Here is a 17,172-nt window from a genome sequence, read left to right on the forward strand (position 1 = left end):
ACAGAGAAAGGTTAGTAGTTCCTCTCAAATTGTTTTAAATGTACATGAAAACATCTTTAATCATAATCTTTTGATTGTTTAATTCATGAGACACAGGTTAAACAGGGCAGTTACATGTCCACGTTGTCACAAACTTGGGGTGCTTTTTTGATTTTCCTGGTAATAAAAGATCTGGATGTCACAAAGGAATCCTGTTTGCTTAATTAGGTACAAAATTATGCAGCTACTTACTTTTCAAAATAGAAGGCATGACTTCTGTTACAGACAGGGCAACTACAGCTGCATACAGTTCTACCTGGGCTACAAAACTGCAGCACCATTGTAACATATCTTGGATTTCCAAGCAGTATTTATGCAGACTTGACCTGTTCGGTGGCATATGGAATTCAGTTGGGCTTATTTGATTCTTTTTACTTCTTTTTCTTATCATGCACACTTAAATAGTTTTTCCTTCACATTTTCACTGTTCCATGACACTCCAACATGACACTCCCCTTGGCAACAAAGAACAAGTTTTGTATCTTAAGATACAAGACAGTAAGAAAGAGTATGTGAGGCCTGTTGTTAGTTGGAACCTCTACTGGACAAGTGCTCTGCAGTTTTGCTGCTGAGATGGTATGGAACCCAAGCATTACTCACTGGATTCTTTAGGAAGAGATGCACAATTTGCTTTAACATCTCAAGAATGAATACCTTACAAAAATACCTTCACTCAGCTACTTAATTTGGATTCTGTGACATCTTAAACATAATAATCACATACTAGAAAACAAAATCATGACATGCTATTGCTCATTCTTTATGGGTTTGTAATATGGAAGATAAATTTAACTTATTCGAACAGCTAGGTATGATTTAGTGTATGACAGATATTACAAATGCAACTGAAAGAATCTATGCTGAGCACAAAGTTAGCTGCACCTCACATAGAACCTCGTAGTAAAGGCTTCCAAAAAAAAAGTACTTAAGTCCTTCGAAAGAGAAAAAGAGTTATGCAAAGTTGCATGCTTAGTTTCAAAGGTAATTCTAATTTGATCCTTAACAGTAAGCTTAGCATCACCATCACTGTATTTTCTTTTGGCCAGTGTTCAGTAGCAACCAAAATATCCTGCTGTGCTTTTTCAGATTCTGATTTTTTATTTGTTTTCAGCAAATACTGGAGGCGAATGACATACTTTAATTGCTCTGAAAACAGCATCTGTGAATGGCTCTGGAGCCCATGCAGAATCACACAGGCCCTGTTACAGCTATCTGAAAATCTGTAGATCCTAACTGGTAACGTGACTCACGTTTTCATTCTGTAATTGATGTAAACACAGAACGAAACCGGTTTGTTCAACCAAGCCCTCAGTCTCTCAAGCTATGTATGTACACACGCTTCAGCACTATCCAAAATACAGCTAATAAAACCCATCTGTTCATAGGAAAGGTTTTCCACTTCTCTATTCCACCTGGATGTGATAGCAGAGTATTTAGAAAAGGAAAAAATACTCTTCAGATACAGTTTATTTAAATCAAGTGCCTTAAAATTAAAAGCCTCCATTTTTGAACTACAATTTTGACATGTCTACTTTCTGAATTTCTAAAATTAAAAGCCTCAAATTTTGAACTAACAATTTTGACATGTCTACTTTCTAAATTTTTAAATAACACAAGCTGAACGTTCACAACAAGCAAATTCTCAGTGCATATTCATAGTCAAACACAGTCAAAGAAGAGGCTGAAATTTAAGCTGGCTAAAAAAACAAAACCAAACCAAACTTCAAAATCAAAACAACACAACAAACATCTTGAAAAAAACGTGGAAAATTGTTTTTGAAAGTGTTACAATTGAAGTGTATGGTTAATTATTCACCTTTCCTTCAGAAAAATAAAAAAGTAAGGAATATTACTTCTGCTTACACAGAAATGCAGTGGTCAACTGACCCCATCCTTTGAGCTCCCTTATCAAAATGTCATGCAGTCTGGCAGTCATAAGATGTGGACAATAGATGGTGGCAAGTCAGCAGGAAGAAGAACTGATGGTACATCTGATGAGCAGTTTGTGACAATGACTTCCTACACATACCTATGCTTCTCTGCAGGATGGAGTTGATTTGATCATGTAGCTGCAAACCAGTGATGTCAGTCCCCACCCATATTAATGTCATTCAGCAACTAGAGATGTAAGTTACCCAACATTATTTGTGCCAATAGAACTCTGCTTCCAAAATATACCTTGCCCTCAAAAATTGTATTTTCAGCCAACAAAGTTATGACCAATGATACATCCTGGGATGTGTCAAAAAAGCTTTGTCCAGCCGGTCTAGGGAAGTTCTTCCACCTCTCTACTCTTCCCTGGAATACTGTGAGACCACACCTGGAATACTGTGTCCAGTTTTGGGCTCCCCAGTTCAAGAGAGGCAGAGACCTGCTGGAGAGAATCCAAGGGAGAGCCACAAGGATGCTTAGGGGACTTGAGCATCTCCCCTATGAAGAGAGACTCAGAGCCCTGAGGCTATTTAGTCTTGAGAAGACTGAGAGGGGATCTGATCAATGTCTATCAACATCTGAGGGGTGGGCGTCAAGTGGAAGGGGCCAGGCTCTTTTGGGTGCAATGGGTTCAAACTAGAACATAGATTTCAGCTCAACCTGAGGAGAAACTTCTTTACAGTGAGGGTGACAGAGCCCTGGAACAGGCTGCCCAGGGGGGTTGTGGAGTCTCCTTCTCTGGAAACTTTCAAAACCCACCTGGATGCATTCCTGTGCAGACTACCCTAAGTGATGCTGCTCAGAGGGTTTGGACCTGATGACCTCTTGAGGTCCCTTCCAACCTCTGATATACTGTGAAATGTACAAAGTAAGCGTATTTAAAAGGGACTTTTCACTGACAGTAAGCTGAAGCTTACTTTTACTTCTTTTCAGGTGCACATAACTGTACTGACTGACTTAGAACACAGTGCACTTTTCTAAGATTTTGGCTTCAGTGTTTGCAGAAGTTTCTTCTTCCTACAAACATCATTGGTTTGCTCCAAGATTCCAAATGAAACATCTGGGCCAAGCTCCAGGTCCCATTGAAGTCAAGACAGGTATTTTTTATTCCCCCATTGGAGCTAACAGAATTTAATTAATCTGATAATTAATTAGTGGGAAAATAAATGCAAATTCTAGAAACAGGATTAAACTGGGCCACTCTTATCAGCACCATTTCCACCCTCCTGAAAACCCTAGCTTTCAAAAGCATTTCTGGTAGGCTATATGCTGCCATTACACTTGGTTTTACCTTAGCTGAATGATTACACATTCTCCATACAGCACAAGAGGCAAGGGAACTTGGTATTTTTGGGCACCTATCTTCCATCAGAGGAACTCGACTCCAAAAAAGAAGTTGAAGAACAAACAAAAGAAAATAGACCTGAGCACAGTCATTGTGGTGAACAATAATTCCAGCAAGAGACTTGGGCCACTTTAGGATTTTGTATGGATTGCCTATATATTGTTTATATATATACACATTTTTTTTTATATATATATATATATATAACCACTATATAATCTATATATTGGTTATCAGCATAGAGCCACAAAAATGATTATGAGAGTGGAACATCTTCCTTATGAAGAAAGGCTGAGGGAGCTGGGTCTCTTCAGCCTGCAGAAGAGGAGACTGAGGAGTGACCTCATTAATGTTTATCAAGACATGAAGGGCAGTGTCATGAGGATAGAGCCAGGTCCTGTTCAGTGATGTCCAATGGTAGGACAAGGGGCAATGGGTGCAAGCTGGAGCATAGGAGGTTCCATGTGAACATAAGGAAAAAAACTTTTTCACTGTTAGGGTGGCAGAACACTGGTACAGGCTGCCCAGAGAGGTTGTGGAGTCTCCTATGGAGACATTCAAAACCCACCTGGATGCATTCCTGTGTGATCTACTCTAGGTGATCCTGCTCTGGCAAGGGGGTTGGACTAGATGATCTTTGGAGGTCTCTTCCAACCCCTAACATTCTATGATTATCATGATACACAAAAACCTCAAGGATAGAACAGCATTCAGCTGGGGCTGAAGCTCTGTAGTATGCAAACAAAAATGCTCCTCTGAAATCTGAATTTCAAGCATCAGAAGGGGCAATTTTTTTTCCCCCCACTAAAATCAAACTGTCAAAACTCAATTAAGAGTCTGGAAGGAGTTTCTCCATCAGCTACTCCATCTGAATTCCAACACAGCACAATTCATAAACCAAAAAAATTAAGTATAAAAAATTAAGAATAGAAACTATATTTAGAGGAAAGGTACATACAGCAAATAATGATAATATCTGTTCAGCATACACAATGCTAAACTGTATTAGTATTCATGTTTATTATATTTTAACTTTCCAGTTTTACTGCTTTTTTATTCTGCTGTAACATTTAATATGCAAAATGGATGGGTTGTATCTATTGTTAAGTGACTGCCTTAATGCCTCAGGTCCTGATGTGCTATTTTACTTTTTTCATATTTTTTGCTTTGAAATGTTAGTAGTATTTAAAGTTTTGAAACAAAGTGTTTATCAAAGAATGGTTTGGGTTAGAAGAGACCTTAAAGATCATCTAATTTCAAACCCTGTGCTTCACCAAGCATCAGCAAATACTCCTTTTCATTTCAGTTCTGTATGTTTTTATGAAACACATTCAGAATCTCCCATTACGCAATATCTTTCTTAGTTATATGGAAATTTCCCCCAAAATCCCTGAATTTTATATAAGTAGGTATGACACAAGGTAATTAACATTCCCATTTTAAACTTACAGATTTATACAAGCTCATGTCAACAGAAGTCCAAATTTACTGTAATTACAGATTATTTACATTAAAACAAAATAAGAAATCAGTATGTAAATGTAATGTTTGTTGTAGCTAATGCAGCAGGAGGTGGTAGATTAGGTTCAAACAGCAATCAGTTAGCAAATCTGGCTAACATGTAAATGAGCAGAAGCCCTTTTGTTTACATTCTATTGCATTTTAAACTTCAGGATTTTTAAACTGTCTCATGAGCAGATGTGAAAATAAAACATTAATCTTACCATTCTTATTGAAGCTTTCAAAGTAACTAAAGCAAGGCACTGCTCCTGTCCAGCTAAATAGATAATGCTAATAATTGGAGTTGCAGGTTAGATCGTTCTTAATTAACACTCTGCTACAGTTGATAGCATAGGAGACACCATGCCACAATCACCACCACTCCTCTGCAAGAATATAAGACACACACACACACACGTTCAGCAATATATGGACCAATTGGGTAAAAGATGGTGCTTTTTATTCCTATCCTGACAGATTATTACATTTCTTAAATTAGAATTGCTGAGCAAGAATATATCATTTGTAATAATCGCCAAGGTATGCACCTGGACAAATAGCTATTAACTGTTTTGAACCTTCCAGTGATTCATCAGGTGCAATACCAAAGACTTTCAGCTATTTAGTAAATAAATATAAAGTACAGTATACACATTAAAGTGACAACTGAAGAAAAAAAATTGAGAAGTGCCTCCCAGAACGTGAAAAACAGAAAGGAGACACAATCAGGATGACCTAGCTCCATGCCCTGACTTGCACACCTAAGTTTTTGATGGTCCTCTCTGATAACATTCTCCAAAGGCTTTCCCTGAACTGAGTATTGCCAGCTTTCAAGAAGCACCTGAGGCAACAAAGGGAAAGAAAGTCACTCTGAGGAAGTGAAGAATCTAATCTGACAAATCTGGTTTAAGAGATCTGTCCTCCCCTTGGACAATTAAATGATGGACATTCTTTGTCACTTTTCCAAAGGAAATGTTTTTCTCACCCACCAGACCTACCAGTAATTTTGAACATATTCATGAGTTTCAAGGAGGTCTGACACCATTATGAAAGTCTCAAAGTGTAAAGCAACAGCTGGGTAGAAGAAAGGGACTCAAATTACTACTCATCTCAGTAAAAGGCTGCAGTACAAGCATAGTATTTTTATATTCCAGCCAGCCAAAGATTATAGAACTACCAACAGCACGTGATGTCTCCTTCCCTTCAATACTCCTTGGCTACCAGCTGGAGAACAGTCAAGTCAAGCTGTCTATGCAGGGGAAAACAAAGGGCATAGATGCTGCAAAACACATGGGAAGAACTGGAGACAGTGGCTGAGGTAGGCAAGATCACGGAAAACACAGAAGGAGAGTGATGAGTTTACTGCAGCCACTGGGATGAAGCAGAAATTCATTAGAAAACAGGTTTCATTACACCCACAGCTCCCAGAACACGGTGTTATGTTCTGGATATCATGCATGGATAAGTATGGCTTTGCCAAATGAAATTGTGGAGCAGGGCATGTAACCCTACAGGTGGTATTTGACATTTAAATTTAATCTTTACACCTCAATTTACTAGCATGCCGTAGTAATTCACTGGGTTTCTATTACCTATAAAAGCTTTAGATATACCACTGATGAATGAAGATACCCAAGGAAAGTTTTGCTTATGTAAACTACAGGATCACTTTGCCATTACATTTAGATGCTAGTTTTAAGCCAGTTCTGGGTTAAACCAATTCAGTCTGTCACAATAAACTTCAATGCCTACATACCAATAGGTTGGAAAAGGATGTTTCACACACTGCTCTCCCTCAGTGTCAAGAACAGGCACAAATTGCAGTTTCTAGAGCTGTGACCACACTGCTCCTTTTAAGAAGGGCATATACATAAAATGTCATGTACTGAAGTCTCAAGCTTTTCAAATATCACTTTCTGAAGATATTCAAATCACGACTATTTATCTCGAGTTCAAAATAGAAGGCATTTGAAGAAGACAGATGAACTCAAAGTAAGAGGCAAAGTTCCTTAACATCCATTAATAATAGATGTGAGCATGGTGCTTTTAAAAATTGTGGGTAACAAACTAATCTGAATAATAACTGACCTAACAGTAGGCAGTAAACAGTGTAACTGGGTTTGGTACATTGCTTCAATTAATGTGTTTTGATCTGCATTGAGTTTTTAATTGGAGGCAAGCCTCCCCTTTCATCTAGAATTTATGACTTCAGGGAGATGATCTAGCCTTCAAATTATCCTTGTTTAAATAGCCACCAATTAATCATCATTTGCTATCCTAAAGCTACCAACTTTCTCTTAAAAATATCCAGAACTCATCTCCATTATGAAACAAGTATAAAGTGTAAAGGTAACGACAACTTTGATTTTACTAGCAAGTAAAAGTTCCTTTAAACTATTCATCCAATAACTGCTTTTGAACAGTCTGTTGTTATATTTGTTTGTTTTTGTATAGTTTATTATATAAACAACATTCTTCAGACCCAAGTTTTATTTTCAGAATTGAGAACATTCAAACTTCAACATACTGTGATACTTGGGTAGAAAATTTTGAAATTGCAAACAGATCTTTAAAAAAAAAAAATAAATCAAACCTAACAATTAGTATCTACTGTAGTTTTCCACAGCATTTTCACTACCCTTCAATTAGCTGCCTCAGTATTCACACACAACTGCAGCTCCTGTTTGTGCATAAAGAGCTCATATACATACACATTTACATAGCTCAAATACATCTCACTGCCACTCTGCTCCTTCTGTTCCATTGTCACTATTTCCTAATACTTCTTTCCTTTATGATTTTTATAATTCATATCAGCATTCTTACTCCCTCCACAAACTCCACAGTGATGGGAACACTGTATGTTTTAGTAATACATAAAGTACTTCCAGTCAGTAGGAAACCAGTTATTTATTTCTGTTGCTTGTCAAAATTTCCTTCACCAGTAATATGACTGCATCTGTAGAATATTCTCTTACTGACTACAAATGCAGAAAACCAACTCCCTCTGCAGCCAGCTTGCAGCCACTCCAGTTTACCACAAGATGTGACCCTTCCCTGCGCAGCCCCTCGGAGCAGCGCGGCTCTGCCAGGACCAAGCACTGGGCACCCTCTAGCGACAACCCAACAAAATTCCTGGTTTCCTGGTACAGAGCACATATGGCTCTGCCTTTGGAAAAGGGAAAGTAATCAGAGGAATTACAAATTGTCTTGTAAGAGTAAAGATTCCATTTTCTTTGAAATAACATTTTTGTTTTTCAAACCTTAGCAATGTTCACTGATTTACACTCACCATGAGCTTTTGTGTATTCGAATCAGTAATAAAAGATGCCCTGTTTGGTTAGAGGAAATTATTCAGCCTAAGTACATTTTAAAAATCCAAGAAGATATGGTAAAACAAAGCAACAAACAGTGCAGAAGGAAAACTCTGATCTGCTGTCAATAATTTATAACAGTCTATACTGAATGAACCAACACAGAATCATAGAATGTATTGATTTGGAAGGGATCTTTATAGATCAACCAGTTCAACCCCTCTGCAGTAAGTAGGGACATCTTCAATATCAGGCTGCTCAGAGCCCAGTTCAACCTGACCTGGAATGTTTACAGAGATGGGGCATCTACCACCTCTCTAGGCAAGCTGTACTTGTACTTTAGCACCCTCACTGTAAACAATGTCTTCCTTATATCCCATCAAAATCTTCCCTCTATTACTTTAAAACCATTACATCAAATGCAATAACCAACATAATGCATTAACTAACAACAGGTCAGCTCTCATTTCCACAGGGAATAAACTTCTCTCAAAGTCATCATATATTTGGGAGGTGTCAAATTCTGCACCTACCCAAGTGGTTCATGTACCACACCAAGGTTTTAAAAAACATAACCACCTTCTTTTCAACAATGAGGTGCTGAGGTAGCTTGTCCCAGCACCTACTAAAGCAGTGAAAATGTTTTGTATTTACTGATTGCATATTCCTGCAAAGATACATGTGGCTTCATAAAAAACATACAAAACCAAATCATAAAAGTAGAATTTATGGCCAAAAGACTTACCCAGAATGACTTGAAGAAGGAGGAGGCAGGTCAGGTGTTAGAACATAAAGACTATTATTTTTTGGCAAGTGTAGAGATTTTAAAACAGTCTGAGGGAAGAAAAATCATTATAAATATAAAACATTCACCAAATTCTGACATACTATTTTATTTATTTTAATTATTTACACTTTTTCACAATATCGCCAAATATTTTCTTTCAAGATATACTTACTATTAACTTCACCTATAGAAAGGATGTTATGAACCGTGTATACATAGAAAACCAACACAAACTACAGTGATTTGTTCTGATTTTTTTGGCAATGTTTTAGTTTAAGAGTTCTTTGTATACCACCTGAGACATCTAGCACTCTTTGAAACTCAATCCCTGCATTATAATCCCTCCACCCACAGATGCTTGGTTTGAAACTCTGGGTTTAGTTAACTGAAAATACAGCTGAAAACTTACACTATCATCTACATCTCCAGTCTTCCACCCTTTTAATAGCATTTTGGATGCAGGAATCTGAAGTTCATTTTCTAGAATATGTTTGATATCTCCTAAAGAGAAAACAAAGAAAGGAAAAAACACAAAACGTACACACTTACTGCTTTATTCCCAAACAGTACTGAGTTACAGTTAAAAAAAAACAAACAAACAAACAAAAAATCCCACAAGAACAGGGTATAGTTTACTATGAAAACCATTTTTAGTCTAGTTACTCTTGCAACATACACTTCAAACAGTAAAGGAGAAATGAAGCTCGAAATTTTTTTTTTTTTTTAAATCACATAAAGCATGAATCATTGGAAAATCACATGAGGATCTGATGATTTGGATAGGTGAACAGTTCTACACTAGGTAAGGTATGCTAGACATCAAAACATTTGCAGATGCATGCTATCTGGAGGAAGGGAGTTGGCTGGTGATAAAGAGGGTGCACATTTTCCATATCCAATTCCATTATAAACAGTACTAAACAACCTGAAGTGTTCACACAATTTACCTGCACTGACAGCTTTTTTAGTGCTTTGCACATTTCAATGCTGTCCTCTCCCTGAAGTCCTTACAGCCATAAAATAATTTAGGATAGAAGGTACCTCAGGAGCTCATCTAACCCAAGCCCAGCTCAAAGTTTAGCCAAAGATTTGACCAGCTGACTCTTGAACATTTATGAGAATGGAAGTTTGACAGTTTCTCTGGCCAACCTTTTCCAGTGTTTCTCACAACTAAAGAAAAAAAAATTTAAAAAGTAATCCTTGTATCTAATGGGAATTTTCTATGTTGCAAACTGTGTCCACTGCCTTTCATTTTATTGTCATGCACCTCCAATAAGAGTCCGGCTCCACCTTCTCCGTGTCCTCTCAGCAGGTAGTTGCAGGGAGAGGTAAGGTCTCTGCCTCTCCCCTTCTCTTCCCCAGGCTGAAGAAATTCAGTTCTCTGTGCCTCTTTTCCCATGCTGCCATGTGCTCCAGTCCCCTATCTTATCTTCCAAAGAGCCCTCACTGTAACAAGCAGGTTTTCCATAAAGACACGAAGTAACACCAGCCCCAGGATCAATCCCTGAGGAACATCCATAAACTACTAACTGCTCACCAGTGCAACTTTGAGCCCAGTGGTCCATGCAATTATCTACCTATTTTATAGCCCACTTATCCATTTCTTAGATTAATATAATATTATATTTAATATAAAAATAATTAATATATAATATATATTATTATATATAATATAATATTTATATATATATATATAATATAATTAATATAAAAATACTACAGCAGAGCATGTAAAAGGCCTTACTGAAGTCAAACTGACATCCACCATTGTCCCCTTGTCCATGGAGTGAACCATCAAATCATAAAAGATAATTAACATTGATTAGCCACAACTTGCTCTTAGCAAATCTGTGCTGGCTGTTCCAAATCACCCACAGACCAAGTTCACCACTGAACAGTAGGCTCACATTTTCCTTAGTTTTCACACTGATGTACTTACAGAAGCCCTTCTCATCTCTCAGTGGTTCCAGCTTCACTTAAGATTTGGTCTTCCTAACTCCAAACCTGCACACTCTGGCAACATCACTGTACTCCTCCAGGAGAGCCCACCACTGTCTTCCACTCTCTGTGTGCCTTCTTTTTGCATTTAGCTTAGTCAGAAATTCTTTGTTCTCTTGTGCTGGCCTTCTGCTATTCTTGCTTCTCTTTCTGCACATTGGAAGAAACTGCTCTTGTGCTTTGAAGAGGTTGCCCTTGAAGATCAACCAGCCCTCTTAGGCCCCTTTGCCCTCCAGGGCAGTCTCTCACATGCTCCTGCCAAGTAGACTCCTGAAAAAGCCAAAAATCTTCTCTCCTAAAGTCCACAGTTGAAATTCTACTATTTGGCTTCCTCACTTCTCTCAGGACTCTAAACACAAGGCTGTTCTCAATCTTTATGATGAGATACTGACAAAAGCTCTACACTGACTGCCTTCTGCCCTACATCTTAACCATTTATATCTGAAAGCAGTTAATAAGAAAAAAACTGAAGTGCTACAACTGCAAAATTCAGACTGGATCAGACTTCTATGCCTACTTTGCATGGATGCAAGCCAGTGCAGTGGAAAACATGCAACGTTCAAACATTAAAGGAATCACCACTAGATGGCAATAGCCAATACTAAATCAGATGCTGAAAAGGCAAGGATGGAAAGTTTCCATTTCAAAATTTCATCACACACATAAGGCTGCACAAAATTCTTTTGATCAACTATTTCTTTATGTAGTTCCTTATTTCGATCTGTATAGAGACTTCACTAAAAAAGAAAGTTCTCTTCTTCTTAATAGAAGTAAATTAACTCATGGCTGGGGAATGTAAAAGAATAGCATGCTTTAAATAAACAGCATGTTTCTAACATACTGTTACAAAATGCATCCTTTTCAGGATGAAGACAATAAAACTGATAAAAGAAATCTTAATTTGCATAAAAGAGTCAAATAAAAGTTGAGGAAGGAAGAAAGCAACGATGGTCTTCACACTGGAAACAATTCCTCTAATGTCATCACTACTCCTGCACAGAAAGGGTGGCCAACAGATTCGAAAAGGAAGCACCAAGACTGTCTGCTATTAGCAGATTGCACCTACAATAATCCAATCCCAAATTACATTCCCATGCCTCAACTTAATCAGTAACCTCCATTTTGTTTCTGAAGCAAATTCATACAAAAGATAGATTTCAAAATACATACATATTTGATAGAACACTAACCTTTACAATGGATTAGTGAAATTTTGATTTTTGTTTTTTTTATAAGCTGCAAAGAGATTTGAAAATGGTTAGCAGCTGTCAAGGCTGCATTTTATGAGGGATTTCTTCTATTTATTTGAGGGGGGTTTATTTTGCTTTGTTTTTGTTTGTTTGTTTGTTTTTAAGGATTTGGATTTTGGGAGTTGGGACATTTTTGTTTGTTTTTGCCTTACAAACTTTACCACAGCAGGTTTCACTTTGTTTTTACAAATCCTTACCAACTGTAGAGCTGTCTTCAAGTACTACATCCACATTTCTGTCTCTGTACTCAACCCTGAAGTCAAGCATTCGAGGCTGTCTTTCCACTATTTGTCTAGATGGCACTACATGGCGAAATGCTGAGGATGAGGAAGGAGTTGAAGAAGCTGCTGTAGAATGACTTGTGGGGCCGTATGCTGGTCCATGTAAAGTCTCCCCACCATACTCACTGAAAGATACACAGAAAAGGTTTAGAGCATCTCAGTATACTTAAAGTTTAGCAAAGCAAAATGAACAGTATCATTCACTTAACTGCAGTTCACAGCACACACCTCTTGAATGAGCTGCACTGTCTTATCTGAAAATATTATTTTACTAATAATCAGAAAGTAACATACTAGCAATATTAACATTTCAGGGACTCAGCCATGCTATAGGAGAACAGCTTACAAACTTCCTGACAAAAAAAAGTGTCTAAACAATTATTTCAGTCTCAAGTTCACTATGCAATTAATACCAGATTTATCATGACAAGAGGGTTATTTCCTGTTCCGGAAGTGCTGTGACCATGTAAAAATTGGCACCATAGCAACAACCAGCTTTCCACATCACAGGGTTAGTATCAAATGGAAATGAGAATAAGAAATGAAGCTTAAAATATTGCACATGGATTTGTATTTTCCAGTACCAAGATAGTGGAAAACAAGTCAGATACAAAAATAGTTATGTACTGAAAACAAATATCATATATCAGATCACAGAATGGTTTGTGTGGAAGGGACCTTAAAAAAATATCTAGTTCCAACACCCCTGGCATGGGCAAGGACACCTTCCACTAGACCAGGCTGCTCAAGGCCCTGCCCAATCTGACCTTGAACACTTCCAGAGAGTCCACAACTTCCCTGGGCAACCTGTTCCAGTGTCTCACCACCCTCACTGTAAAGAATTTCTTCCTAATCTCCAGTCTCAATCTCCCTTCTTCCAGCTTCAATTTATTCCCCCTTCTCCTATCACAACAAGCCCTCTTAAAAAGTCCCTCCCCAGCTTTCCTGTAGGCCTGTGTCAGGTACTGATAGGCTGCTATATGGTAATGAGGTATATAATAATATAAATAAACAAATAAATAGAAATAAATTAAAGCAAAACAAACTAGAAGTCCCATAGCAATGCAATGCCGAATTCTAGCTTGTCTTTAAGTTAAAAACCTTTCAACCCTCCTGGACATTCATATAAAGTTGTCTCCATGTGTCCAAGGATACATACAACATTATAGTTCAGAATAAATTGGGAAACCCTCACTATCCAGAAGCATTTAATCTTTTCCCAGTGAGCCTCTCCACAAAAAGCATGTAACTGGGATTAGAAATAAAGATAACAAAACACAAAATTTAAGGAACATTACACTAGGCCAAAAAGAACCCTATCATGTACAGAAATTGAATATGAAAGGCAAGAAACTTCCTTGGGAAAGCCTGGGGCTGAGCCTTGAGGATGGTCTTACTGAGAAGATTGTATCTCCTGAGCAGTTACAGGGTACTATGATGGAGGATGCAAGCCAATAAAATGTGTAATTGGAAGAAGGGAAGCTGAGCAAAGGAGGATTTTGGAAATGCTGAGATGAAAACTACCTCATTTCCATTCTTAAACAGAACTTATTTGAAAAATATCTTGAAGATACCACAAGATCTCTCAATGGAAATGCTTCTTACAGCAAGTCAGATCTGTCACTTAGAGTAAGCCTGAACTTAAGAAAGTGTAAGTGTGGATGGGATGTCACAGAAGTGCAGAAATTATACACAGCTATTGCAAATCTCATCATTGTGCCTTCTACATTTGAAGAGAGAAAAACATGTTTTTCTTGCAAAACAAAACAAGGGGCTACTTCACTTCTCACATCAGCAGACTCAGAGGATGAATTCCCAGCTACAAAAGATATACTCAATGACCTGTGCTCAAAAGTCATAGATCCACTTCAGAGGTCTAAAGAGTACAGGAAATAGTCCTATTTTCAGGATTTAAAAAAGTATAAATACTGAGTGATATGGTATTGTCTTAAATCCAATGGTGAATTACAAATTAAATACTACAAACATTTCGTTAACAGACCAAAGAAGCAAAGAATATTCTGATTATCAAGACTGGAATTTTGGGGGGAAGGGGGTTTGTTGGTTTTTTTGTTTGTTTCTGTGGGTTTTTTGGGTTTTTTGGGGGGGGTGTTTTCTTTTGTTTAGTTGTTTGTTTGTGTTTGTTTGGTTGGGTTTTAATAACACAACTGAATTATAAACCAAAATATTTTGGGGTTTTTTTTTTTCCCTATCATTAAATTAGCTTACTTCAAGGCTGGTTATATTATTCCTATTGATTCCACCACAAAAGGCTCTTTATATATCTGACTGGTAACCTCTAATGGAGCACAAAAAGCCTCACATCTGTAAAATAAGCTTCATCGGAAAACCACTGGAAATTAGGCTTCTGAGCCTCCTTTTAAATCATTTCCAATGGAAGGAAAAAAAAAAAAAAAGGAAAAAGTATCTGAGATATATTTACTCTCTAATAATTTCTAAATAAAAATAATCAGTGTAGAAGAAAGCTGTAAGTAGACACTGGACCAGGTTGCTTTAAGAGTCAGGTATAACTGCTTCCTAGATCCTTCCTACTGACCAAATCCTGAATCAAAAATTGACTCTGTTTAATGATAGCTTTAGTAAATATAGACAGAGACCACTTTGCCTACATTATGTATCTTTTCTAATCATTAAAATAAACCTTTTTTAAAAAGAGTACATCGTGTATTTTTCTAAAAATTTTAAATGCTATTTTACTGTCTCTTTCTCGAGTAGCTCAATTCCTGTTCTCCTTTCTTTCAGTTGCCTCATCAGCACTTAAGAGCTGATGCTTCAGTGACTTCAAGATACCCTGACATCAGTGTACAAGCCAAAATTTAATTCAGAAGTTGAAAGGAAATCAGTAAAGCTACTTTTAGAAGGGAGCAATCTTACTTTTCTAACACACTACATGCTGCCTGCAATTCAATAACAACAAACAAAAAAAAACCCCACCAAATAAACAAAAAGAACCCCCACCAAACAAAAAACATCACACATGAAACTACAAAAATACAAAGGTGGTTTGTTTTTTTTTTTTCCCTTTTTGGTCAGGTACAGGGAAGCATGGAATAGCAGCACCTTTAAAAATGCGTAAGGAAAGAGAAAATACACAGCCAAGATCTGTGGATTTGCCTTGCAAATTTTAACCTTTGGAAAAAAAACAACCAAAAACCCAAGTCCTGACATCCAAGAAAGCATACCAAAATCCTAACTTAGTGAAGAAACAGCCTTATACAGAATGACCCAACAACCTCAACTAATTCAAAATAAAAATTATCTAACTTAGGTGGGTGTTCAAGCTGGTCCTCCAGCAGTATGGGAAAAAAAATAACATTAAATCAGCTTTGTGGCTACAGAAGTTGCTTTATATGGAGAATTACATCATCTCCTTAGGATTCAGGAACAAGAAAAAGTAACTATTGCTGAGCATCATTATTTGCGTGTACTACTCCAGCCTTCTGTGCTTACCTTTGTAGGATGCCATTTTCTTGTGGTATTACACCATTTATAGCTGCCTGTAAACAGAAAACATATTTTGAGACAAGCATAGAGAGCAACAAAAATACATCAGACCTTCTATAACATGTTTTAAAGAGTGATTAGGTCACTTTAATATACGCCATAAAATGTGCTCTTGAATGGTTAAACACTATTATCATTAAAGTACCTGCATGAAATAAAATGTGTATCCAAGTGAAAACAAACATGTCCTGAAGCTCACACTCCTATGCATGTGCAATGGATTTCCCAGGTGGAATGCATGGGAATAAACTGCATGGCCCATGCTCAGTAAATCTAATACTTTGTACACACCAAAGGGAACATACTGCTTTCAAATACATCAAGCTAACTGTGCACAGACCAGGCAACCAGACAGCACGTACACAGAAAATCTAATGTTTCCCAGAAGTATCAGCCCTGCACAGACCTATAAACCTGCACAGCTGCACACACACAGCATGGCACAAGCCTTGTGTGTTCATGAATTGCTGAGGTCAGAGCAAACAGCTGCTCAACAGCACACACACCTCCATCACACCTATGCCTTCCTACAACCTGCTTCAAGCTCACACGTACAAATATCATCTAGCCACTGAAGAGTCCTCACGTGCCAAGGAATCACAGAAATTACTACCCCCAAAATTCAAACAACATTCAGGGAAAAAAGGAGGCATTTTTTAAGTAAGGCTTAGGCGATTGCATATCATCCCCATGCTGTCCAGATCATCAGAATAAACAAAATATTAGTCACTGGTGTACCAGTACAAACCTGGCAGGCTGCATTCAGAGTTGGTCTTATTAGAAATTACAGAGTTATTACCTATTAAAATATCCTGATGAATTCCATCTCATCTTAAAATGCATTATTTTTTAAACAGTCACAACATACCCTAGCTGCAAGTTCAAAACCCCATTTCTGACAAAGTCATCTTCTCTGTCTGTTCCAGCATTGCTCCATTCTACATTGCAGAAATTTTTAATGCATTTCCAGCACATCTGATGCTATAAAAATTTTCATAAACTTTGAAAATTATATGGAAGTCAGGATAAGGGAAAAACTTGAAGTAAGTAAGACTTTTCAACAGTATTTAGAAAACAACTTATTTCAGACTCCTTTATATCATTAAAAAAAAGTAATTTAAAACTATCTAGTTAGGATTTTTCAGATTTGAGGGGCAGTGAAAGTGATACTCTGTGAGCTGGTGAGGATGATTTACATATT

General features: G+C 37.4%; 1 protein-coding gene across 1 annotated transcript in view; it reads right to left on the reverse strand.

Moving 5' to 3' along the window:
• Positions 1-17,172, reverse strand: part of FAF1 (Fas associated factor 1) — a 163,161-nt gene that overhangs the window by 113,125 nt on the left and 32,864 nt on the right. The window contains exons 3-6 of the mRNA XM_054384300.1: positions 15,918-15,964; positions 12,363-12,571; positions 9,327-9,418; positions 8,876-8,964 (exon numbers count right to left, since the gene is read on the reverse strand). Of these exons, the coding sequence (XP_054240275.1) occupies positions 8,876-8,964; positions 9,327-9,418; positions 12,363-12,571; positions 15,918-15,964 (437 nt within the window). The remainder of the gene's footprint in view (positions 1-8,875; positions 8,965-9,326; positions 9,419-12,362; positions 12,572-15,917; positions 15,965-17,172) is intronic.

Source organism: Indicator indicator, chromosome 10 (genome assembly GCF_027791375.1).
Source record: "Indicator indicator isolate 239-I01 chromosome 10, UM_Iind_1.1, whole genome shotgun sequence".
Taxonomy (NCBI): Eukaryota; Metazoa; Chordata; class Aves; order Piciformes; family Indicatoridae; genus Indicator; species Indicator indicator.